This window comes from Pseudozyma flocculosa (assembly GCF_000417875.1).
Source record: "Pseudozyma flocculosa PF-1 unplaced genomic scaffold scaffold00017, whole genome shotgun sequence".
NCBI lineage: Eukaryota > Fungi > Basidiomycota > Ustilaginomycetes > Ustilaginales > Ustilaginaceae > Pseudozyma > Pseudozyma flocculosa.
In genome coordinates, this window is record NW_006920885.1 from 160,960 (window position 1) to 183,812 (window position 22,853).

At 65.1% G+C, this 22,853-nt stretch overlaps 7 protein-coding genes across 7 annotated transcripts; 3 read left to right on the plus strand and 4 right to left on the minus strand.

The window, feature by feature from the left end:
• Nucleotides 1–592: 592 nt before the first annotated feature.
• Nucleotides 593–2,594, plus strand: PFL1_04947 (uncharacterized protein; the record flags this gene model as incomplete). The annotated part of the gene is made up of 3 exons (XM_007882477.1): nucleotides 593–608; nucleotides 1,353–1,454; nucleotides 1,627–2,594. The coding sequence occupies 3 exons, from the start codon at nucleotides 593–595 to the stop codon at nucleotides 2,592–2,594; spliced, it is 1,086 nt and encodes a 361-aa protein (XP_007880668.1).
• Nucleotides 2,595–6,702: 4,108 nt separating this feature from the next.
• PFL1_04948 (uncharacterized protein) lies at nucleotides 6,703–8,385 on the plus strand (the record flags this gene model as incomplete). Its single annotated transcript, XM_007882478.1, has 1 exon — nucleotides 6,703–8,385. The coding sequence occupies one exon, from the start codon at nucleotides 6,703–6,705 to the stop codon at nucleotides 8,383–8,385; it is 1,683 nt and encodes a 560-aa protein (XP_007880669.1).
• Nucleotides 8,386–8,709: 324 nt separating this feature from the next.
• On the minus strand, nucleotides 8,710–9,615 carry PFL1_04949 (uncharacterized protein; the record flags this gene model as incomplete). The annotated part of the gene is made up of 3 exons (XM_007882479.1): nucleotides 8,710–8,930; nucleotides 9,074–9,175; nucleotides 9,297–9,615. The coding sequence occupies 3 exons, from the start codon at nucleotides 9,613–9,615 to the stop codon at nucleotides 8,710–8,712; spliced, it is 642 nt and encodes a 213-aa protein (XP_007880670.1).
• An 860-nt stretch (nucleotides 9,616–10,475) lies between these two features.
• On the minus strand, nucleotides 10,476–11,687 carry PFL1_04950 (uncharacterized protein; the record flags this gene model as incomplete). Its single annotated transcript, XM_007882480.1, has 1 exon — nucleotides 10,476–11,687. The coding sequence occupies one exon, from the start codon at nucleotides 11,685–11,687 to the stop codon at nucleotides 10,476–10,478; it is 1,212 nt and encodes a 403-aa protein (XP_007880671.1).
• Nucleotides 11,688–12,693: 1,006 nt separating this feature from the next.
• PFL1_04951 (uncharacterized protein) lies at nucleotides 12,694–13,770 on the plus strand (the record flags this gene model as incomplete). Its single annotated transcript, XM_007882481.1, has 2 exons — nucleotides 12,694–13,431; nucleotides 13,471–13,770. The coding sequence occupies 2 exons, from the start codon at nucleotides 12,694–12,696 to the stop codon at nucleotides 13,768–13,770; spliced, it is 1,038 nt and encodes a 345-aa protein (XP_007880672.1).
• A 292-nt stretch (nucleotides 13,771–14,062) lies between these two features.
• PFL1_04952 (uncharacterized protein) lies at nucleotides 14,063–17,950 on the minus strand (the record flags this gene model as incomplete). Its single annotated transcript, XM_007882482.1, has 2 exons — nucleotides 14,063–16,462; nucleotides 16,595–17,950. The coding sequence occupies 2 exons, from the start codon at nucleotides 17,948–17,950 to the stop codon at nucleotides 14,063–14,065; spliced, it is 3,756 nt and encodes a 1,251-aa protein (XP_007880673.1).
• Nucleotides 17,951–19,422: 1,472 nt separating this feature from the next.
• PFL1_04953 (uncharacterized protein) lies at nucleotides 19,423–22,216 on the minus strand (the record flags this gene model as incomplete). The annotated part of the gene is made up of 7 exons (XM_007882483.1): nucleotides 19,423–19,551; nucleotides 19,660–19,750; nucleotides 19,861–19,988; nucleotides 20,086–20,209; nucleotides 20,345–21,158; nucleotides 21,257–21,406; nucleotides 21,529–22,216. The coding sequence occupies 7 exons, from the start codon at nucleotides 22,214–22,216 to the stop codon at nucleotides 19,423–19,425; spliced, it is 2,124 nt and encodes a 707-aa protein (XP_007880674.1).
• Between the last annotated feature and the right edge of the window lie 637 nt (nucleotides 22,217–22,853).

The window sequence follows — 22,853 nt, forward strand, 5'->3', positions numbered from 1 at the left end:
GGCGCTGGACTGGCCCACGGTGCCGGCCACGCCCGCCCTGGCCGAGGTCTGGGCTGGTTGGGTTGGCTGATCGGGAGACGGGCGTGGGCTTGGAGCGGGGCTTGGCTCGAGGCTGCGCCTGGCTTGGGTCGGCCGCTAAAAATTCACACGCCCTCCCTTTGATCTTTTTTTCCGCTCTCTCGCAGAGGCGGCCAGCTGGCTGGCGAACGCCCGCGCGCCGCTCACCGAATCCACTCGGCAGGCTGGGCTGGCTGGGCCGGGGCAGCGCGAGCCCGCCCCTTCGTCGGTGCGAGCAGGCTCGACTCGAGGCCAGCGCTGGCAGCAGCGAGCCAGCGAGGAAGGCCCGACCAGCCAAGAGAGAGCACGCCCAGCCCGGCCTGCCCAGCCAAAGGGCGGGGCAGCAATTCAAGATTTTTGAATTGCGCGGGGCAAGGCCAATTCAAGTCGAGGTCCAGATTGAAGTGGCAGCTCAAGTGAGTGTTGAGCCTGGCCCGCCGCCAGTCCACTGAGAGCAAGGCAGAGGCGTCTGCTCACCATCTTCTCGAACCCCTCCATCACCCTCCCGTCCGATCCCCCCTCAAGATATCCGACAATGGCTGCTAGACCGAGTAAGCATCATCAGCGGTGACGACGACCACGACGCCCGAACGATCGAACGAAGCACCGGCATCAGCACCAGCACGAGCGACCAGCACGACCTACGATCGACCGATCGACCTTTGCCAGAGACACGTACCGACGACCATGGCGACACCTAAACGAGCGCCAGCATCGAAAGACGGACCGGCACTCTTGTCATTACGTCGCCGCTTTGCGCAGCCGCACTTCGCATCGACCCTTTGCGCACCCAGCACCTCGCAGGAGACAGCCCCAGGTGGAACGAGAGTTGGCATTCAGGCCTCGGGAGGCACAGGGGGCTGGGGACAAACGACGTCGGGAGCACGAAGTCGAAGGGAGGGTGGTCTCGATCTGCGAACGATTGGCAGGCTTCGTCTCTTGCGGTCGCTGGAGAGCCTTTGGCCAGACGAGTCAGGATAGATGTCGTCCCTGAAGACGATGCTGCTCTGGATCCAGATGGGCCGGCCATTTGAACCAGCTGGACAGGGCCGCTGACGCCATGAGGGCGGTGGAAGGCGTCGGAAAGTGCCGGAAAGCTGCTCTGCGCCGAGGTGCTGGGTTTTCTGCCGACAAGAAATCTCGACATCCGACAAAACGACTGGTCGCTCGCTCGCTGGTCTTCGGGCGTCTACGTCTCGTCACAGTGCGCAATGCCGATTCAAAGGCATGCTGCGGGATCGTCTTTGCTGACGGCGACCACCTCCCTCTTCGTCTTTTCACCTTGACTTTCTCAGCTGTTAACGTTAGGGGTCTCGACGGTGCCGCCTCCGGCTCGCTCCCCCTCCCCGCCGTCTTCACGGCCCCCATCCGCCCTGATGTCGTTCAGGCTGTTCACAGTGAGTATCGAGACGCTCCACGGCGGTCGCTCCTCCCCCCTCCAGAGGAAGCCTGGCGGAAACGCTCCGCGAAGGGGACTCGTACCTGCGGCGTCCTGTCCGACCCACGGCAACGGCGTATCTGACCGCTGTGGTCTACTCGCCTCTGCCACTTGACCTCCCCGCCTCGCAGCCAACGTGAACAAGAACAAGCGCCAGCCCTACGCCGTCTCCGAGAAGGCCGGTCACCAGACCTCGGCCGAGTCGTGGGGTACCGGTCGTGCCGTTGCCCGTATCCCCCGTGTCGGCGGTGGTGGTACGCACCGCTCCGGCCAGGCCGCTTTCGGTAACATGGTCCGCGGTGGTCACATGTTCGCCCCGACCAAGCTGTGGCGCCGCTGGCAGATCAAGACCAACCTGAACCAGAAGCGCTACGCTACTGCTTCGGCCCTGGCTGCTACCGCCGTCCCCTCGCTCGTCCTTGCCCGCGGCCACCGCGTCGAGGAGCTCGAGGAGATCCCTCTTGTCGTCGCCGACGCCGCCGAGAGCCTCAAGAAGACCAAGGAGGCCGTCGCTCTCCTCAAGTCGGTTGGCGCCTACGCTGACGTCGTCAAGGTTTCGAACTCGCGCCAGCTCCGCGCTGGTGTCGGCAAGATCCGCAACCGCCGCCACACGCAGCGCCGCGGCCCCCTGGTCATCTACGGCCAGGACAACGGCATCGTCAACGCGTTCCGCAACCTGCCCGGCGTCGAGGTGTGCTCGGTTGACCGCCTCAACATCCTCCAGCTTGCCCCCGGTGGTCACCTCGGCCGCTTCGTCATCTTCACCGAGTCGGCCTTTGGCCGCCTCGACGAGGTCTTCGCCTCCAAGACTGGCTTCACCCTGCCCGCCGCCAAGGTCTCGAACCCCGACGTTGCCCGCATCATCAACTCGGGCGAGATCCAGTCGGTCTGCCGCGAGAAGGGCCCCAGCAAGAGCAAGAGGCCCTTCACCCAGCGCAAGAACCCGCTGCGCAACCGCGCCGTCCTCTTCCGCCTCAACCCCTACGCCCAGGCGGCCATCCGCTCCGAGATCCGATCCCAGTCGGTCAAGAAGTCGGCCAAGAAGGAGCCCAAGCAGGTCGCCTCGAAGGAGTTCCTCGACCTCCTCTTCGCTCCCTAAGCGGAGTAGCGGCGGTCCGTCGTTTGCCTCCTTTGTCCACCTCCTTCTGCTTCTCGCTCGCTTCTTGTCGGTCTCTTCCCTTGCCCTCGTCGGCGCACCCGCCTCGCCGCCGTCTCGTGGGAGCGGAGGCGAGGTGCCATCCTCCTCCTGCCTATGCGCACCCATGCCTGTCTGATAGCACAACCCAACCTCCCACCCAAAAAACTTCTCTACGCAGCCTCACACACGCACGCTCGCATACGCACCGCCCCTCTCCTTTCTGGCAGCGAAGGGGTCCCATCTTCGCCCTTTGCCGCCGCACCCAACCAACCAACCAACCAACCAACGAAACAAAAACGGGAGGGCGACGGACCGTCAAGCCTCGTATCACGCGCAGCCGCTTCGACGTACGTCGTCCTCTCTCGCCTGGCCCTCGAGGGCCACGGTGCAACAGGGCCGAGCCAGAGAGGCGTCCCTTCATGACGGGTGGTGCCTCTCTCGCTCGACCCTTGACTTGCAAGCCCCCCCTCCGCTCTCCCGTGTAACCTTAGTCGCCCATCCTTTCCTCCGCCCTGGCTGAGGACGATGTGTGGTCGGGGGTCCTCCTCCCCTTGCAAGACAATCTGATACGCAAACCAGCTAACCGGGCGTGATACCACGGCTCTGCACGGCTGGATCTGCAGGGCGAGAGGTGGGCCGCGTGCGTAGATGTCTTGTCGAGCGCAGAGCACCCGTGATGCGGTCCTTCAATGTACGTGCTCGGAGCCGGTGCGGGCGGGCAGGCGGCGGTTCCGAGGATATGGTCTAGCGCGGTGTGTGTCGGCCGTGTGCGCCTTCTTCGCCACCGGTGCCTCCTTCCCAAAGTTTCCCGCTCGCCGCACTCCGTGTCTTGGTCTCGCAACGCCATCCAATCACATCTTCAGCATCTCCAGACGAACTCGTCTGCGAAGATGCACCTCGACTTGCAAACGCACCCTGTGCTCCGCACTGCCGCTCGTCCCCATGGGCTGCCGGGCGTCGCCGTGCTTGCTTGCACAGCTGGTGCACCACTCGCAGCCAGGTTGCGCCTGCCAGGTAGCGGCAGAAGCAAGCAGGTACTGTACGTTCCACGCCATGCCATGCTACACTGCGCGACACGGCCAGACGGAGACGATTGGTGGAAAGACGCCGTTGCAGGTCACGACGCCGGCACAAACGGCGCGCACTGGTCGTGACACCTCGGTGGACGAAGAGGCGTTGCTCGGCTTCTCCTGCCTTGTTGCTGCTCACCGTAATTGTCCGGCTTCGTGCCAGGAACGAGGGCCCGACGTACAGCCATTCGACATGTGGCATGCACGCGAGCCAGAGGGAGGTCGAGCGAGCATGGCATAGGCAAAGTCGGCGTATTGCTGCGGCCGCCGAGATTTTGACTCTCGTCGACCGTCCACAGCAGCCGATGGTGGAGCCGCACCGTCACGAGCTCAAGGGTCGCTGGTCCCTACCGCCCGCCCCCCTGGACCACCATGTCGGTCCCGCGCCGATTTCCGGGAGGAGCGATGGGAGATCCGCTCCTGCCTGCCTGTCTGCCTGCCGGCCCTCTGGTCATCGAGAGAGAGCGACTCACTTTGAATTCTTGGCAGGGACCGCGCAACTGCGACGGCAAGGCCGGTTCATGCTGTTGCGAGAGTTTAAGACGCGAAGGCTCGCCGGCCCTCGCTCTCGTCCGGCTTTGGGCAGCGGCGGCTTTGCCGGCGTCCACCCCCAAGTAAGCCAAACGCGGCGGGCGGCGTTGACCGGGGGGCAGGGCTGGCAGGCCGAGTTCAAACTCCTCCTGCCCAGCGCGAAGCGTGGTGACGGCGAGGCGAATCTCTCGGGCAAATCCATCGACAGCGGACAGCAAGAGACCGACGCCGAAAAACGCACGCGGACACGAAGCCTGTCTGCCGCCTGCCAGCTCACGCCTGGCGGGACCGAACCGATCCAGCCAAAGGGTCTGTCGGAGCTGGAATCGAGACCCGTCCGCCCCATCGAGGCGGCTGAGCTACCGCTCGACCTCAGCTTGGCGGAGCCGGAGAAACAGGTTGAGCCAGCCGGTTTCCTTCCGAACCTACGAAATGCAGCTGCGGAACGCTCGCGCGCACGATGGTGGGAACGAAACTCGAGCCCAACGTCTGTTCTGCTGCCTGCGGCCTGCCCCTCGCCGGCAATATCGGTCTACGCCAGAGGCAGGCCTGAAAGCGAGCATCGGAGCGACCTCTCTGGATCTCGGGCTTCACCGAGAAAGGCGCGAAGGCGAAAGCCGTCCCTTGGTCACCTGGTCTTGTCTGTGTTGGTGATGCGGTATCCACCTTGTACTCTGCTGTCGAAGTCGCGCATGGGATGGTGAGGATTGAGCCCTCGCCCGTCGAGTAAGGCCCACCGCAGTCTTGTCTGTCCGTATGTTTGCTATCGATGTGCCATCCCATGTCAGCGCACGAGGGCGCTTGCTCTGCCAGGACATTATTGAGGCGCATGCACGACGGGTGCGCGGCGACGGCGTGCGGCTGAGCCGCAGTTGCGGTGGCACGGGTACAGGTAGGTGCCCGTAGGAGCAGCTCGAGCGGCCAGCAGGACAAGGTGGCGGTCACGGGCAGGCAGATCGTCCAGGCAGGCAGGGTGGCCCAGTTCCGACGGCCGTAGTGAGCTGAGAGCTGCAGCCGGACGACTCGGCAACACCGTACCTCGCTCTCTTCTGTTGTGTCGCTACCGAGCAACGTGCGCGGTTTTGTCGCCGTCGGTCAACGCCGCCTGTTCGCTCCGCAACCTCGAGCCACCCCCACCCAACCGTTCGTGATCAGGCCATGAGCGCAGGCAAGCTACGGTGCTCGTGGTGGCAGCGCGTGTCGCCGACGAAGGGTCGAGCTGAGAGGGGCAGTTTCGGGCTGAGCAGAGGGCACAGACGACACCGCCGGACCGGATCCTCAGGTGCTTCGCAGGAAAGGTGCTCGCATCAATGCCGTGTCGCACGAAACTTCAGCCGGCCAGGCCGGCCATGTCGCTGCCTGGTCTCTGTCCCCCTTGGCGCTACCGCCGTAAGTACCTAGACCAGACTGTACTCACATGAAACGCTCGCCCACTCTGCTTGCGGTGAAGCCGAAGCTGGTCTTGGGTTAGGTAGGGCGATTCACGCCAAGACATGAGTGGACAAGTGCTTTTCCTGCCTCATCGGCACCCAGTCTCGTGGAGCGACCCGTCGGCACCAACAGCCTAAGATCGACAAAGAGGCGGGGGGGCACGAGGTTATCCACGTTTGTCTACGGTACCTACGTAGACGAAGCGTGACCAGGGAGGCAGGATCGAGCGAGCCTGCGCCCCGGCAGCCCCGAGAAGTGGCTGCCAGACGTGCACCGGTGTGTGTGTGGCAACAAGGCCTGGGGGCGGGCGGCGCGCTACAGCGGCGCGCCCTCCGGCTACCGATGGGCGGGCGACCCGAACGGAAGCGGAAGAGGAGCGTGTGTAGCGTCGCGCAAACGAGCTCGCACGCGGATCTGGTGCCCTGGGTCCCCGGCCTCTGCGTCTTGCGCCCACCCTTCTCCGTCGACGCTAGGCCTACCTGTCCCTAACTACCCATCCTCTCGTGGCCTGCCCCCCGCTCATCCATCCATACCTAGCAAGGGGCGACAGAGCAAGCTAGCCAAGCAGGTTTCCCCGACTGACCCCCGTTTCGGTTCCTGCCCGTTCCTCTCGCTGGCCTGCCTGCTTACCCCGCTCGCCTGCCCGCGACCAACGCCGTTCGGCCTCGTCCCCACCACCGCCGCCGCCGCCGCCGCCGCCGCTGCTCTGGGCCCTTTTGGCTCCAACCGCCCACGCACTGCCGGTAACCGAGCAGCCAAGGCCAGGACGCCCGCGCGAGCGGCCAAAATCGCCTAGCGAGCTTAAATAGAGGGTTCTGGCTTGTCCCTACGACGCATTGCACTTCCCTTTCCCCCCCATCTCGTTCGACTCCATCCACCTCCTAATCCTCCCTGTCCCCCCCTACGCTGTGGTTCTCGAAACAAGGCTCGACCTCCTCTGCCGTGGTCGTCCGTTTCGCGTATCGTAGACACCTCTCCTCTTCTTTTTCATCCCTACCCTTTCCCCTCTGGACCTACCGTCGCCTCAACCGCCCACCATGGAGAAGCAGGACGCCAGCGGCGCCGTCAAGGCGGAGAAGTCGCCCCAGCTCTCGTCCGATGGCGGCGACGCCGAGAAGCAGCTGTCCAAGGAGGTCGCCCAGCAGTTTGGCAGCCGCGTCGAGTCGAGCGCCGTCGACGACATCTACGAGCGCAAGTGCTACATCCTCAACAAGGTGCTCAACGAGCACATCGGCATGGGCAAGGTCCAGTGGCAGGTCTTCTTCCTCTCCGGCTTCGGCTGGTTCTGCGACAACATGTGGCTCCAGGGCGTCGCCATCGCCCTGCCCCAGGTCTCGCGCGAGTTCAACATCCCCTCGGACGTCCGCTGGATGACCTTCTCGCTCTACATCGGGCTCATCTTTGGCGCAGCCACCTGGGGCATCCTCGCCGACGTCATCGGACGCAGGCCCTCGTTCAACATCACCCTCTGCCTCGCAGGCATCTTTGGCATCGCCGCCGGCGGCGCACCCAGCTTCGTCGGCCTCGGCGGCCTCTTTGCCGCCCTCGGCTTCGGCCTCGGCGGCAACCTCCCCGTCGACGGCACCCTCTTCCTCGAGTTCGTCCCCGCCAACAAGCAGTACCTCCTCACCCTCCTCTCCGTCTTCTGGTCCATCGGCCAGCTCGTCGGAAGCCTCATCGGTTGGGCCTTTATCGCAAACTACTCTTGCAGCGGCGACGAGTCCAACACCCCCTTCGACGGATCCATCCCCTGCAACACGGCGGACAACAAGGGATGGAGGTACTTCTTTTTTTGCATTGGAGCGATCACTTTCGTCTTCTTCTTGCTGCGTTTTGCCGTCTTCAAGCTGCCCGAGTCGCCCAAGTTCTACCTGGCCAAGGGGCGCGACGCCGAGGCTGTTGCGACGATGAAAGAAATTGCGCGACGCAACGGGATCGAGCTCGGTGACGATGTGCTCAGCGTCGAGATCCTTCGCAGTGCTGCTGGCCAGGAGGCCGACATGGATGCCGCCCACCACCAGGTCGAGGAGGAGCCCAAGGGTATGGCCGCCATCACGTCGCTGCCTTCGCGCGTCGCGGGCAGCTTTAAAAACGTCAGCTTCACGCCCGACCTGTCGCACATCAAGCCCCTCTTCCGCGGCGCCAAGATGGCCTACACCACCTCGGCCATCTTTATGCTCTGGTCGCTCATCGGCCTCGCTTACCCGCTCTACAACGCATTCCTGCCCATCTACCTCGAGAGGGCGCAGGGCGTCAGCGGAAGCTCGTCGGTCGACGTCACCTACCGCAACTACGCCATCATTTCCATCTGCGGTGTGCCCGGCTCGATCATCGCCGCCTACCTCGTCGAGCTGCCGCGCACCGGCCGCCGTGGTGCCATGGCTCTGGGCACCCTGCTCACTGGAATCTTCCTCTTCGCCTTCACCACGGCCAAGACCAACGGCGCCGTGCTGGGCTTCAACTGCGTCACGGCCCTCACCCAGAACATCATGTACGGCGTCCTCTACTCGTGGACGCCCGAGACGTTCCCGGCGCCCCACCGCGGCACCGCCGACGGCATCGCCTCTTCGCTCAACCGCATCTTTGGCGCCATGGCCCCCATCATCGGCATCTACGCCGTCGGATCGGCGCCCATCTACGTCTCGGCCAGTCTCTTCATCGCCGCGGCCCTCATCATGGTCACTGTGCCGTCCGAGACCGTGGGCAAGAACGCGCTCTGAGCCGACGGCACGGCACCGCCCTCTCCCCACACCATCGCCCAATCGGTTGCTCCTTGTCCCTCGCTCTCTCTGAGCTTACGAGGGATGAGGAGCTTGCCACCAAAAACAACGCCTTGCAAGATACCAGGATCCGGGTCGCGGCGCAGCGCGTAGAGGCTCGCTGCTCCCACGCAGACCAGTCTCGCCCGCCGCGCCGTAGACACTCTGAGATTTCCACCTTTGCTGTAATTTGCTGTCACGCCACGATATATTTCACCTTGCCAAGAGAATTGAATGAATGCACGAAACGGACGCGGAGTGGGTTGCGTACGGTGTGAGACTGGTTCAGGCCTGCTTTGTCGTTGCGCTCTCGGTCGGCAGGTCGGCGGCGGCGGCGGCGGCTGCTGCCGTGTCCTGAGCGGCGACGGTGGCAGCGGGTCCGAAACCGCCAGTGGAGCCAAAGCCGCCTGCGCCCCTGGCGGTGTCATCGAGGCTGGACACTTCCTCTACGGGAGGAGTCGAGATCTGTTCAATGACGAGCTGCGCGATCCTGTCTCCTTCGTTGACTGCGTGCGCGGTCGAGATAGAGGCGGGTGTTGACAAGGCGAAGCGCGACCGAGTGGAGCAAAGGAGGATTCAGCTGGAGTTCTGATGGGTCTGAGTGGGGGGGGGGGGGGGGGGGGGGGGGGGGTTAGGGTCGGCCACGTACTGGTAAAGTCTGCATCGCCGAGGTTGAAGAGGAGGACGCCGAGAAGGCCACGGTAGTCGGAGTCGATGACGCCTGCTCCGACGTCGATGCCGTGCTTGGAGGCTATTGCGAGCGGGCGCGAAGATGGGGAACAAGTACACACATCTGATCAGCCTTCACATTCTGATCATTGATCTTGCCCCGCGCAGGCGAAGGAGGGGGTCTTTCTCGAATCGACACTCACCAAGACCGCTGCGAGGTGCAACACGGCCATAGTGTCCTTCTGGGATGGCGAGCGAGATGCCCGTCTGAACGACCTTGCGTTTCCCCCGTTCGATGGTGACCTTCTCGCTCGAGTACAGATCGTACCCTGCCGCCGAGGCGCTACCGCGGGTAGGCAGCTTGGCAAGAGGGTGGGCGGGGTGGCGGCATACGAGGAGGCGCAGTGCCGAGGCCGAGGCCGAAGTCGACTGCGTAGGGAGGGACATTTCGGAGTCGAGGTGCGTCGTCTTGAGCTGCTTGTTCGGTCTTTCGGTGGTGGAGTAGCTCGAGTCGATGGTCATGTTCGAGCGGAGGGGGATCGGATGAAGCGTTTGGGGGTGAAGAGAGAGGCGAGAGGAAAGGGTCGCTCGCCGCTGGTGGTGGTGTTGCTCTGGTCGCCCGGAGGGTTTTTCCAGGCAGCCTAGCCTGGGCTGGGTGTTGGATCCACGTCGCGCCTGCCCCGGCGCGAGTAGGCGTGCACTTTTGACTTCGCGTTGAGTGAATCGACCTTATTGCGCCAGGCGCGGGCGGACGTTCATCGCGATCACCCAGCATCGCCTGGCCTGACAGGGCCAGCCCTGGTAGCTCAGCCCGCGTGATACGACCGACTCAGCTCTACCTCGTCCCATGCTCGCGTCCACCAGCACATCCGCTCAGCTCGCACATGCACGCAGCAAGGCAAACCCCACAGCGTCCGTGCGTCGCCACGGTCCAGTCTCAGTCGGGCCCACGTGGCGGAGACAGACAGATTCAGCTCGCCGTTCGCCACCGCTCATTGCGCCGGACCGCCACGAATACGAACGAAGCCGCACGCAGCCGATCCAAGCTGGCCAGGATGGTGAAATGGTGATGCAGGGCACGGATCAAAGGTGGGCAGAGAGAGACTATGTGTACGAAGGGCCAGACGGTGGCAGGACTGGACAAGGATCGCAGCTTCGGCGACCACGACAACGGCGACGACGACGATGGTCGAGGCCATCTGGGAGGCGCCAGTGAAGTCACAAGTGTCTCGGAGGATATATCTTGGATCGGCGCACGGCAGCGCGCGGACCACGGAAGCAACAGCGAAACCTCTGCAGAGGAAACAACATCGGACATCGAACGAACCCCATCCACCCGCACCGGCCTCGACGACATGCTGCTGGCGATGGCGCGCCGCGGCTCAGGCGGCGGCGGCGGCCGGCTTGGTCTTGCCCGTGCTCTCGATGATCTGGAGCACGTACTGCTTCTCGTCGACAAACTGCTCGTCGTCCTTGTCGTTGTGGAAATTGCCCAGGAAAGCCACGAGCCGCTCGCGGTTGCGGCGCAGGATGTTTTCAATCACGGGCGGCTTCTTGGGGTTGGCGACAAACACCTTGAACACGTGGAACGCCTCAAACTGGATGTTTTTGCTGCGGTCGCGCAGCAGGTTCATCATCATCTTGAGGTTGTCCTCGGAGCTGATGTAGCGCGTCATGACGTTGAAGTTGGTGCGGTCCAGCAGGATCTCGCCCAGCAGCTTGAGCGACTGCCGCTTGGTGACGTAGTTGGGCGACATGAGCAGCTCCGTGTACATGGCAAAGAAGCGGTCGTAGTTGTGCTCGAGGTAGTCGGCCACCATGGCCTTGTGCCGCGTCAGCGTCTCCTTGAAGTTGGCGAACGCGTCGCACGAGATGCCAAACGTCGTCTTTTCAATGTAGTCGGGGAACGTGTAGAAGCGCTCCGAGTGGAGGAGGAGCTTGGCCAGCGGCTCGTGCCGCAGCATCTCGCGGAGGATCATGCCCGTGTTGAGCGCCACCTCGGGGTTCTCGTAGCCGCGCAGCGCCGTGAAGAGGACCTCGGGCTTGGTCGAGAGGTACTCGACCGTGGGCCACCGCGTGCCAATCTGGCGCCGCAGCAGGTTGTTGAAGATCTGCGACACGTCCTTTTTCGCCTCAAATTCGAGCTTGGAAATGTCGCGGACGAGGAGCTGGAGGAGGTCGTTGTTGTACACCTCCTGCGCCAGCTGGGCCACCTGGTCGGGCTGCGGGTCGTTTTCGCCGTCGCCGTAGAGGATGACCTTGATCTGGTAGAGGTTCTTGCTGACCTCCTCGGACGCCTTTCTGCGCGATTCCGACGAGCCGGAGCCGACGAGGCCGCCGCCGGATATGCTGGCCGAGGTGCCCGAGGAGCCGGACGAGGTCGAGTGGGAGGAGCCGGTGCCGAAGCTGTGGCCGGACCCGGAAGCCGAGGACGAGGAGCCGGCGGCGGACGACGAGGAGCCGCCTGCGCCGCCGCCGCCCGAGGCCGAGGACGAGGAGCCGCCGGTGACGTGGTCGAGGCGGATGAGGGCGTCGCGGAGGTGCCTGACGAGCTCCGGCGGGGTGCGCTGCTTCGTCTTGAAGATGAAGTTCATCTGGGCCGAGTCGAGTGGCCTGGGTGGGCAGCGGAGCGGTGGCTTTGGCCGCGGCGAGCAGCGGGACAAGGACTGAGAGGGCAGTACTCGGTACGAGGCGGGCGACGGCCGTGGGTGGCGATGCGCGAGCGCAGGCGTGTGGTGCTGGTTGAAGATGGCTAGAAGCGCTGGGAAGGGCGATGCGATGCGATGCGAGACGGGCGGGAGGTCGAGCTAGGCTGCGCTGGGGCTGGGCTGGGCGATGCGAGCGAGGCGGTGAGGGTGGCGTGTGGGTCGTGATTGGTGCTGGTGAGGCGGTGCAGGCGAGCAAAGTGAGCAGGCAGTCAGGTAGAAGAGCGAGCAAGCGAGCGAGCGAGTAGGTGTGATGGTCGAGGTGCAGAGGCAAGCAAGCCGTCGGGCCTGTTCCGATCTGGACCTGCTACGGTCTCGTCGTTGGGCGGGCGGTGGGGAGGGGAGGGGAGGCGGGCCTGGCCTGCGCAGTGAGGGAGGCCGATGCGGCGGCGGTGCGGTGATGCTGTGTGCGTGGGCGGTGCAGGGCAGCGAGGGCAGGCAGGCAGGCAGGCGTTGGTTGTTGTGTTTTTTGGAGTTGGCTGGGTGGGCTGCCCGCCCCCTGCATGCATGCACGCTCGACGCTGGCTTGCCTGGCCCGGCCTGCCTCTGGCCCGCCTGTCCTGTCACCCTGCCAGCCGAGGCAGGCAGGCGTTGCGCCCCTGAGTCGGGTCACCCGCGGGCGGGTCCAGCCAGTGCGGGCGGGCTCAACTGCCAAATCGGGCGTGGCCTGGGCCTGCAGACCGGGCGGGCAATTTTGTGCTCAATTTGGCCTGGCTTTTTTCTTTTTCGGAAGACGGGGCAAAGCCAAGGGTCCACACAGACAGACAGAAGGAGGCAGCCCGCTCGGCAGGCCGCTCGCCTTTCTTCTGCCCGGGGCCGGCCCAATTCCTCCACACTACTGCTCCCAGCCTGCACCACCGTCACCTACCGCCACCAGCCAGCCGCCGTCGCCACCATGGCAGGCCCATCAAAGAAGCGCAAGCGCAACTCGTACGCCAACGGTAGCAACAGCAACGGCGACCGCAGACATGCACTCACCGACAACGACCGCACCCACGGCCCGGGCTCCGTGTACGCGTCCATCCCGCCCTCGCTCCTCTCGCTCGCCCTGACCACGTCGCACTCGCTGCCGCCGGCGCTCCAAAAGTACTGGTGGAAGCGGCACACGCTCTTCTCGCTCTTCTCGTCGGGCATCCTCCTCGACGAGCAGTCCTGGTACTCGGTCACCCCGGAGCCCATCGCCCACCGCATCGCCACCCGCTGCTCGTCGACCACCGCCCTCGACGCCTTTTGCGGCGCAGGAGGCAACGCCATCCAGCTCGCCCTCACCTGCGAGCGCGTCGTCGCCATCGACATTGACGAGAACAAGATCCGCCTCGCCAGGCACAATGCCCAGATCTATGGCGTCCAGGACCGCATCACCTTTTGCCACGGCGACTACATCGACTTTGTCCACGACGTCCAAGAGTGGCGTAGGCGCAAGGACCGGCGGAATGACGGTGATAGCGGCGGCCAAGGCCAAGACCGGGGAGAAGAGGATGAGCAGTCGCAGCGACCTTCGAAATGGAACGACGCCGAGAAGCTCGACATCGACGTCGTCTTCCTCTCTCCGCCCTGGGGAGGCGTCGGGTACCTCGAACCGGCCTCGATGGCAAACACGCCCACCACGTCGCCCTCGAAGCCCACTGCCACCGTCGCCTCCCCGTCTCCGCCTCCGCCTCCGTCGACGCAGTCGGCCTACACCGACATCTACCCGCTCTCGCTGCTGCAGCCGCTGCCGGGCAAGCAACTCTTTGACCTCACCTCGACCATCACGGGCGATATTGCCTTTTACCTTCCGCGCAACTCGGACCTCGACGAGATCGCCAACCTCGTCCCGCCATCCGCAGAGGGTGAGGGCGAGGGCGAGAACGGGGTCAAGATCAAGGTCGAGGAGCAGTACCTCGGTCCCAAGCTGTCGGCCATCACCTGCTACTTTGGCAGGCTCGCCAGCGACTGGGACGATGAGACGGATACGTGGAGGACGACTTGAGAGGCGGCCTGCGGCGACGGCATGGGCCGATGTGCGCCGAGTGCAGGTCTGTGCTTGCTTGCATTTACCTCGAGCGACGGACGACGTAGAAGGTCGGGTTCTATGCTTGCAAATGACGCGGGGCAGACATACGCACCCACCCACTCATCCACTCAATGTACAACAACAAACGACCACGCTGCATGATCTATCTCTCCTCTCCTCCCCTCTCCTCCCCTCGACCCTCGCTGTCTCTCTCTCTTCGCGGCGGAGAGACGAGTCGCCAGCAATACTGTAGCTGGAGGGGCGAGCGCTAGGCCTCGTGGATCCACTTTGCGATGCGCCGCCAGGTGGAGCTGCGTTCAGGTTCAAACCAGCTGAAGAGGAGGTAGTCGTGGATGGCATCCTTGACCTCGTCGAGGATGACGACACGCTCCTCGAGCTCGTGGTGCGGCTGCGCGCGGTCGTCGTGCTCCGGGTGGTACGACGAGGTGGCCGTGGCGCCGCTGGCCACTGACCACGTCGAGCCATTGTTGCTCAGGCTGTCGAGGTGCGATGAGGATGCCGACGCCGAGGGGGAGGCCTGCATCCAGGGCGTCAGCGGCGATACCTCAGAGTACGCCCGCCGACGCGGTCCGCTCGGTGGAGCTGGGAAGTTGGTGCGTCGTCGTCCCAGATCAAAGTAGGATCCTCCCCCTCCCCCTCCCGCGCCATCGCCGCTTCGGCCTGTCCTGCCCTCGTCATCGTCGACGGCGTCGGCTTCAGACTCGGGAGGCGAGATGCGGATCTGCGGCGTCGTCGGCACCGTGTTGCTCGGCTCTCGGCGGAAGAGCTTGTTCTTGAGGCGATGCCGGCGCTGCTTGCCCTCCCCGTCTGTGGCCCGCTGCGACGACATCGACGAAGACCCAGCGTCGTCGTCGTCGTCGTTGTCGTCGCCGATGAAATCTTGCGCTTTGATGACGTCGTCGGCCTCGTCGTGCTGGGCGCAAGTGCCGCTGTCGGGACGACGCTCCTGCGCGCCTGCCGAGCCGGCGCCAGCCTGGCCGCGGCTGCCCTTGCGCTTCTTGGTCGCCTCCTCCGTCATCCTGCCGGCGGGCGCGGCGAGCGAGTAGCCCTCCTGGCCCCGACGCACCTTGGCCATCTCCTCCGTCTGCCGGTCCTCGTCTCTCGCCAGCTCGACGTCGATGGCCTCTCGCTGGGCCGCGTTGGCGTCCTCAAGCTCCCTCTGCTCGCCCCGTGGCCGCGGCGCCTCGCCCTCCCTGCGGTGGCTCGGCAGCGCGTCGGCCTCCCTGAGGTCCTGCTTGAGCTCCTTCTCTTCCATCTGCTGCTGCCGCTGCGAGGGCAGCATCGTCTCGTCGACCTTTTCCGACGTGGCCGCGTCCGTCCGCGACGAGTCGACGGGTCGCATCGCGCCCATCTTGACCTGGTCCGAATCGGTCCGGTGGTTGACCGAGGGGCTCACGCCGTCCTTGGAGCGCGTCCGCATCACAATCTCGCCGGCCGACGACACGAGCTCCTCGATCGACGCCTCGGGCTGTCCGTCGGAATCCTTATCGTTGTCTGAGAAGAGCTCAGAGGCCGCCGCCCGCTCCTCGTTCTCATGCTCCTGCTCGGCAGGCGTCGTCTCCGACCCAGGCGTGCTGCCGGGCGTCGTGGCCGAGCTCAACGAAATCTTGAGCCCCTTTGGACGCGGGTAGTCGTACCGTCCCGCCAGCTTGGCCGGATCCTGGCCCTTGCTCAGCTTGTCGCCCGTATAGATCGGAGCGCCGTGCTTGGTGCCCGCGGCCATGCGGTGCGCCAAGGTGAGGTGCTGGTCGTACGAGATCTCGGCGCTGCCAGTGGTGATGTAGATCCGCTTCGGGAAGCCCTCAAATCCCCAGAAGGGGCCCTTGCCGCCCTTGTGCGGCGGAAGCTGCAGCGAGATCGACGAGAGGTACGGGTTGCGGTACGTCTCCCGCGCCGGCAGCTCGCCGAGGAAGGCCGACACCGCCGTGTTGCGGAAGGCGAGGCAGGGCGAGATAATGTCCGACTTGATGTTGCGATGCGCCGTCGACATGAGGTTGGGCGCGCCCGTCGGCCCGCTGTGCGATCGCGAGCAGTCGGCCCACGGCGACATCAGCAGCAGGCTTCCCGGCATCGGCATCACCTTCTCATCCCTCAGATAGCGGCACAGCGCGATGCCGAGGTTGCCGCCGGCGCTATCTCCTGCGACGATGACGTCCTCCGGGTGAAAGCCCAGGTCTTCGATCAGGTATCGGTAGCCTGCGAGTGCATCCAACAGGGCGGCCGGGTAGCTGCCAGCCTGCGGCTTGCCTGGAACGCAGAGCCGGTAGTCGAGGCTGAAGGTCCGCAGCAGCCTGCCGGCCTTGGCCGAAGGGTCGGTGTAGTCGGTCGTGCTGACCTTGGGTCCCGCCTTGGCCGCTTTCGACGCCGAGGACGACGACGACGAAGAGGAAGAGGAGGCTGACGACGACGCGGGCCGCTCCGCGCCAGTTGCCGCATCGATGGTGCTGCCAAGATCACTCCGGCTTGCCGTGCCGTTGCCGTTGCCGCTGGCCCCGCCCTCGCCGCGGACGTCGCCGCTGCGAGTTGAGTTGCGCGAGCTGGTCGGACTCATGTCGGCAAACTTCTGGCTCTCGTAGATCTCGTGCATGTAGCGCAGCGCCTGCGTGTTGACGGCCGCCGTGACGTCCGACTCGTGCGCGGTGCCGATCTGTCCGATGTCGGTACCGTTGCCGGAGGCCAAGTAGAGGCAGAGGGTCAGCAGCAGGTTCGTGGGCGATGGGTGTTTCGGTTCGACGACGAGGGGCAGGGACTGTTCTGCTCGACAGCGAAAGTCACTCACCCAGTACGCTCCGCCGTGCAGGTGGAACATGACCTTTTCTCCGGGCGCCGCCTTTTGGCCGACGCCGCCGTCGCCCGACTCGCCGTACCAGAAGCCGCAGGTGCGGAGCGCCTTGATCTTCTGGATCTTCATGGCGCGCTCCAGCTCGCCGCTTATGTATTCGTCGGCCAACTCGTCGACCCAGACAAACTTGCTCTTGACCGTCTTGGAATGGGGCACCTCCTTGGTCAGGTCGCGGCCGAGGTTGGTGTGCGTACGGAAGGTGAGCTTGGTGCCGTGGCGGAAGAGCTTGACCATCGTCGCCCGCTTCCACGACCAGTCCTTGCGACCGCGCTTCGACTTGACGGCGCTGGTGAGGGACCACGCCGGGAGGTGGTAGAGGCCCACCGAGAGGCCAAAGTAGGCATAGTAGAGGTACTTGTACGGCTGCTTGGCCCACACGGGATGTGCCTGGTCAAACTCGGAGTCCTTGCCGCTGCCCTGCAGCGGAAAGTCCTTGATGGGGATCTGGAATTGGGGCAGCGTCAGCTTCTGCGTGATGGCTTCCGGCAGCTGGAGGTTGGGCAGCTTTGATGCCAGCAGCGAGTTGCGCTTTGCGCCTGGGCTGAGGTCGCGCGCCCGCTGCTCACTCGGTGTGTCCTCAGAGGCCGCCTTGGTCCTGGCTCGCCCGCGGTCGTCGGCCTCCTGTGAGGCCATCCGGTCGAGCTTCTCTGGGGCCTCCTTGGCCTTTTGCAGGCCTGCCACCTGCGCCTCGTCCATGCTCTGGACGTTCCGTCTCTGCTTTTCTTTGAGCTCTCGCATGTTTTCGACGCTAGCGCGGCGCTCATCCTCCGAGGGGTACTCTTCCTCGTCGCTGTCCAGGGCGACGTTGCCCGTGGCCGGCCCTATCTCTGTGGCGCGAAGCTTCCTGCCGGCGTGGACCGCCGTTTTGGGCCGGGACCTCTCTTTCCCCTTGCCCTTATCCTGGGGCGTGGAAGAGGGGGACGATGGCCTCGACGACGGAGAGAAGAGCTTGGACAGCCTCGTCATCTTGGAAGACGTCGACGACTTGCCCGCCTTGCGCGACTTGTTGCTGGAAGAGCTCTGGCCGCTCTGTGCCGCTCGCGAGGCTGCTTCGTCGCCGCTGCTCCCGCTCGACGAACCGGGCACTTCGCCCAGCACCGAGTCGTCATCACTGTCGGACGCCAGTGCCGCAGTGCGAGAGGTCGAGGTGAAGACGCCTTTTTCCCGCTTTGGTGCCGGGGCGACGTTGCCGTTTGCGGCCGAGTAGGACTTGAAGGCGCTCGACGCCTGCAGTGCCTCGCGGGGCCTGGTTCGGGGCGACTCGGTCTCGGTCGAGGTAGAAGAGGGTGCCATGTCGGGTCGACCGGTCGGCGATGACGGCTGAGGCGGTGCTGCTGTACGGACGGGCTCGTGTAGCGTGTTGTCTAAGTGCAAGTCTGTCGATATGGAGCTGGAGATTCAGCTGGAGCTGGAGCCCGTAATGCGGTGCGCTGCCTCTGGCGCAGGCGGGTCTAGGTTTGAAGCTGATCGTCAACGATGCTCTGGGAGGAAAAGCTCTCGACTATCTATGTGCGATGTCGAGGTGGAAAAGGCGCGCTCGAGAGGCTGTGCTGGGTGTCACCACACGCCACGACCGTCGGGCCCCGCTAGCGCAGTCGTGTGAAGACAAGGCCGGCCGCCGAAGGACGAGGGGCGGGCTGGGGTCCGGAGGTGCTGCCTGCCGGAGATACGGAGCGTTGATCGTCTGTCGGGTGGGGGCGTGAAAGTTCGAAGAGAGGGGTGGGCTGGAGCGCGAATAGATGCGGGTGAGCGGCGGCCTGAGCGTCGAGATCCAAGCGGTGCGGGGTCACGTCATGGGCCTTTGGACGGCTATCGTTATGAGGAGATGGAGCCGGCGTCGCCGAGGAGCCAGGTGTGAGGACAGTCGAAGCTGGTGGTGGCGAGCTGAGAGGGAAAGAGAGAAAGAGAGAAAGAGAGAAAGAGAGAGGGAGACAAGATGTGGTAGGTAGATGAAGGTACGAGCCAGACCGAAGGTGGCCCCACGTTGGACGTCGTCGGAGGGGAGGGATCGAGGCAGCCCTCGTCGAGGCTGGGGCAGGCTAGCCAGCAGGCAAAGGTGAGGGTGGGGTGATTTCTGGGCGCAGGCCGGCAGTCAGCCCCCCGCCCGGCTGTCGAGCGCCTGGCCGTTTCAAATTCCGCGTGGCTTCCGCTGGCCGGCCAACTTGAACTTGGCCCTCGATCTCGCCACACCGCCCCTCCGGAGTGCCTGGGCCAAGCGGTCTCCTTTGGCTGGCAAAGGCGAGACACAACGACGCCCATACACACGTACGATGCTACCGGTCGGCGACGCAGCCGCTACCATCTCACCATCGGAAAGCAGGCGTGTGTACGACGGGCAGGCGGGGGGCCCTCGAAGCGAGGCGAGGCGAGGCAGCTGGGCATCCAGCCAGGGTCCTCCTCGCATGCATGCAGGTTGACGTACGACGAGCGGATAGAGCTGCTGGAAGGACGAGCGGGGCTGGCGCGCCTCGTCCCGACCACCTACGGCATCATTCGATTTCGTGGGAGGCGACGACGACGACGACGACGACGACGACGACGACCACTCCGGCAGCAAGGCGATGCCACGGACGGTCGCAAGGTCAGGATCGATCAGGATCGGTCGGCACGATGGACGCTCGTCTGGACAGACATCAGGTAAGCTCGGCGGCGGCCAGCAGGCCAGGGATGCCGACGGCACGCCGGCAGGCTTCCGACCCGGCAGGCGGCAGCGTCCAGTCGCGATGCCGATGCCGAACTGCCCCCCTGACCGCCTGTTCCTTCGGCTACGACAACGACCGGCGCGACGAGAGGTTCTTGAGGCTCCGCCGCTGGTAGCAGAGCTGGTAGGCGCGCGCGCTCAGAACATCCGACACCTTGGCCGGCGTCACCTTGTCGTCGTCAAAGCGGTACCACTGCGATCCCCCCACCCGGCAGCACGCGACGGCAGCCGACGCTCTCTGGAGTCAGTCGATGACCACAACGCCCGCGCACCTGCCCCAGACGGAACCGCTCGCACGCACCTGGTCACGCCACTTTGAGAAGTTGGTGTAGTGCCCCGTGTTCATCGAACCGACGTGCACCACGACCGTGAACAGGTCGTAAAGGTACGCTCTGGCGTCGGGCAGGCAGACGAGGGCGGCGAGCGCGGCCGTATAGGGTCAGCAGCCTTGTCCTCCGAGCGTGCCGTGCTCCACGCCGGCGGAGCTCGCACAGCCACTCACTCTGGATCCGGATTGAGGCGTGCCGTTTCCCCTCGGACGACTGCAGTGGAAAACTGTCGAACGTCGAGCACGAGCGGGAAGGTCACTCTCGTGTCGATCTTGGTCGCCGCAGAGGTATGCTCGAAGCGCTGTACCCGGCCGCCGCCAAAGGAGCCGGAGGCAAAGCAAAGATCAGAGTCAGTGCGACGGCTCCTGCGGGCCGCTGCGACTGCGCCGACCTCTCACCTTCAGCTGGATACAGAGGACGGGGGGCAGACGGAAGAGGCTGAGCTGCTTGGTGGCCGAGGCCATCCCGCCGCACGAGCTGCATGTGTAATCGTCGTTGCCCAGCCTCTCTGTGCAGCAGTACCTGCGATTGGCGAGTCGTCATGAGGGGATGATGGTCGGCGGCGAGGGGCAGAGACGGTCAGTCGGCCACGCCGCCATCGCCACCCGACTGGGAGCAGATCGGGCGTCCGCTCCTCCAACCCTCGCCGCGACTCACCTCTGCAGGCAGACGGTGAGGTGCTGCTCCTCTTCGGTGCCCTCACGCTCGGCCGCACCCTTCTTGTCCTGCGGGCCGGCCTTCTTGTTCTTGCCGTTCTTCTTGGCCGCTGCATCGGCGCCGGGGTCGAGGGCGCCGTCGCGCTTCCGCATCGAGTCTGGCCGCACGTCGAGGCTGAGGTCGAGCATGGGGTCCCGCGTCGTGTTGACCTTGCCGCAGCGCTGGCAGGTGACGTCGCTCTGGAGCTGGCCGGAAAACGTGCGGTGCACCACGCACGGGCACGAGACGATGCCGCGCAGCGCGCCCGACGGCGTGCCCGCCTCGGAGCTCGAGCCGGATCCGGATCCGGAGCCCTCGTAGTGGTCAAAGAGCAGGCTGCACGCGTTCTCGTCGTCGTAGGGAAACGCCGGCAGCAGCGAGCGCTCGAGCGAGCGCGACGTGAGGGCGCCGTGGACGCCGTTGAGCGCGCTGATGAAGAGCTCGTGGGCGTCGTGCTGGCCGGCCTGCGACAGCTCGCCCGAGTTCTGGTCGAGCCACATGCAGTAGAGGAACGACGTCGGGCCGTGCGGGCCTTTGTCGGGCGAGCTCGAGTAGAACTCGGAAAAGATCTTGTCCATCTCGCAGGCGAGGCAGGCGCGCGAGTTGGTGCACAGCGCCGGATTGTGGCGGTCGCTGAGGAAGAAGTTGCGCAGCAGCGGGTTGTGCAGAAAGGCCTGGATGATGACGTTCATGAAGCACGTCGCGCCCATGTTGCGCAGGCCTCGAGGGTTGCGGCAGGCCATGCCGTTCGAGGCATCCGGGAGCGGCAGGTTGTCTGAAGGGCGGGCGCGGGGAGATCAGGCCGTCCGGCGTCAATAGCCACCTCCGAGAGGCTTGCCACGTCCGCGGACCGCCATTCGCAGGCCGACTCACCCAAGCTTGCGAGGTAGGGCCCATGGGATCGCGCCCGGGCCTTGTCGGCGGATCGACCCCTCTCTCGTGCCAAGACGGCTTCAAAGGTCGGGTCAAAGACGACGTCGTTGCAATCGACGCAGAAGAGCGTGCCACGCAGCAGATCAAAGGCTGAGGAGGCGACCGCCAAGGAATACGGCGGATATTGTCAGCGACTCGATGCCAGGACGTTGGCGTCGCCAAGCCGGAGGATTCAGCAAGGCTCGCCACCGGACGGCCGCGCGAGCGCTCACCAAACGAGTGCGACTGGGCGCGCAGATGCTGCACGATGTGGGGCTTGGCGCTGCCTTCGTGCTGCTGCGGCAGGAAGCAGCCCGTGTAGGCGCAGTCGAGGCAGATGAATGGGCGGTGCAGCTCGGTCTCGCACGTGCCGCAGGTCGGGTAGTCGAGCTTCCTGCGCTTCCCACTGCGGTCGGTGGCCTCTTTGGCCGGCTGCGAGGCGGCCTCGTCGATGACCTTGACCTCGCCCGCGCGGATCCTGCCGCCCCATCGGAGGCCGGCGATGTACCTCTTGAGCGCGCGCCTGGCCTCCTGCGACAGGTGGCTGCTGCCCTCGGCACCCATTCCGCCGCTACCATCGGCTGCATCGCCGTCCAACTGCTCGGTCTTGACCTGGTGCGTGCCCAGCGCAGCACCGGGGTCGACGTCGGCGGATGAGGAAGACGAGGTGGTCAAGAAGGACGAGCCCAGCTTCAAGGATCGTGCGAGGTGCGGGCAGCCGGCGGGGACGTGCCGATCCAGCGTGGCGAGAGGCGGCGGCACAGCCGATGCCGCGCTGGCTACCGGCGTCGTCCCGCTGCCCTTCGGACCGGTCCGAGACGGGGTCCCTGGTCGAGATGACGAGGTGGGCGTAGCTCGCGAGGGCGTGCGGCGCCCATCGGCCGTCCCGTTCTTCGTCGGGGACACGGATCGATCCGCCATGATGCCGGACGGGTGCGATGAGGATGCTGAGAAGGTTGCAACGCAGGCAGGCCGGCTAGGTCGAGGCGGAGGAGCGTTGTGGGCGACGGGCAAGGGCAGAGACACGGGCGACTCGGTGGTCGAGGGTACGCCTGAAGTCGTTGAGCAGAGGTCGGGAAACGGGCTCGCGCCGAGTCGGGCTGCCCTTGGCTCCGGGTGGAGGCCTTGCCTGCCAGCTGAGGCCGGCAGGGCTGGCGGCGGAACAAGCCTGGCTGCCCGGCCCTCGGAACCGGAGTGGGCTGCTGCCTCGGTGCACGAGCCACAGAAGTGGCCCCCTTCCTGACTTTTCGTCTCTGGCGCGGGGCCAGGGAGTCGCTGCACCCCTCCACCGAGCTGGTGGTCAAAAAGCCATCCTTCTCAACGCTCCCTCCTTCCTTCCCTTCCATCACCAGCCACCCATCCTCTCCGCTCTCGGTCCTCCACCCTCCAGTCTCCAGTCTCACCCTTTCCCCTTCCCCCGCGCCTGCCCTCTCGACCCTCCCTCGCCTCTCGACACCCCTTCGGCAGCCCAACGGCCCACCCTCTGACAGACAGACAGTGAGTACTCGCCAGGATGACGGGGTCCAGGTGGCATGACCTCAGATTGCCCGGTTTGGCA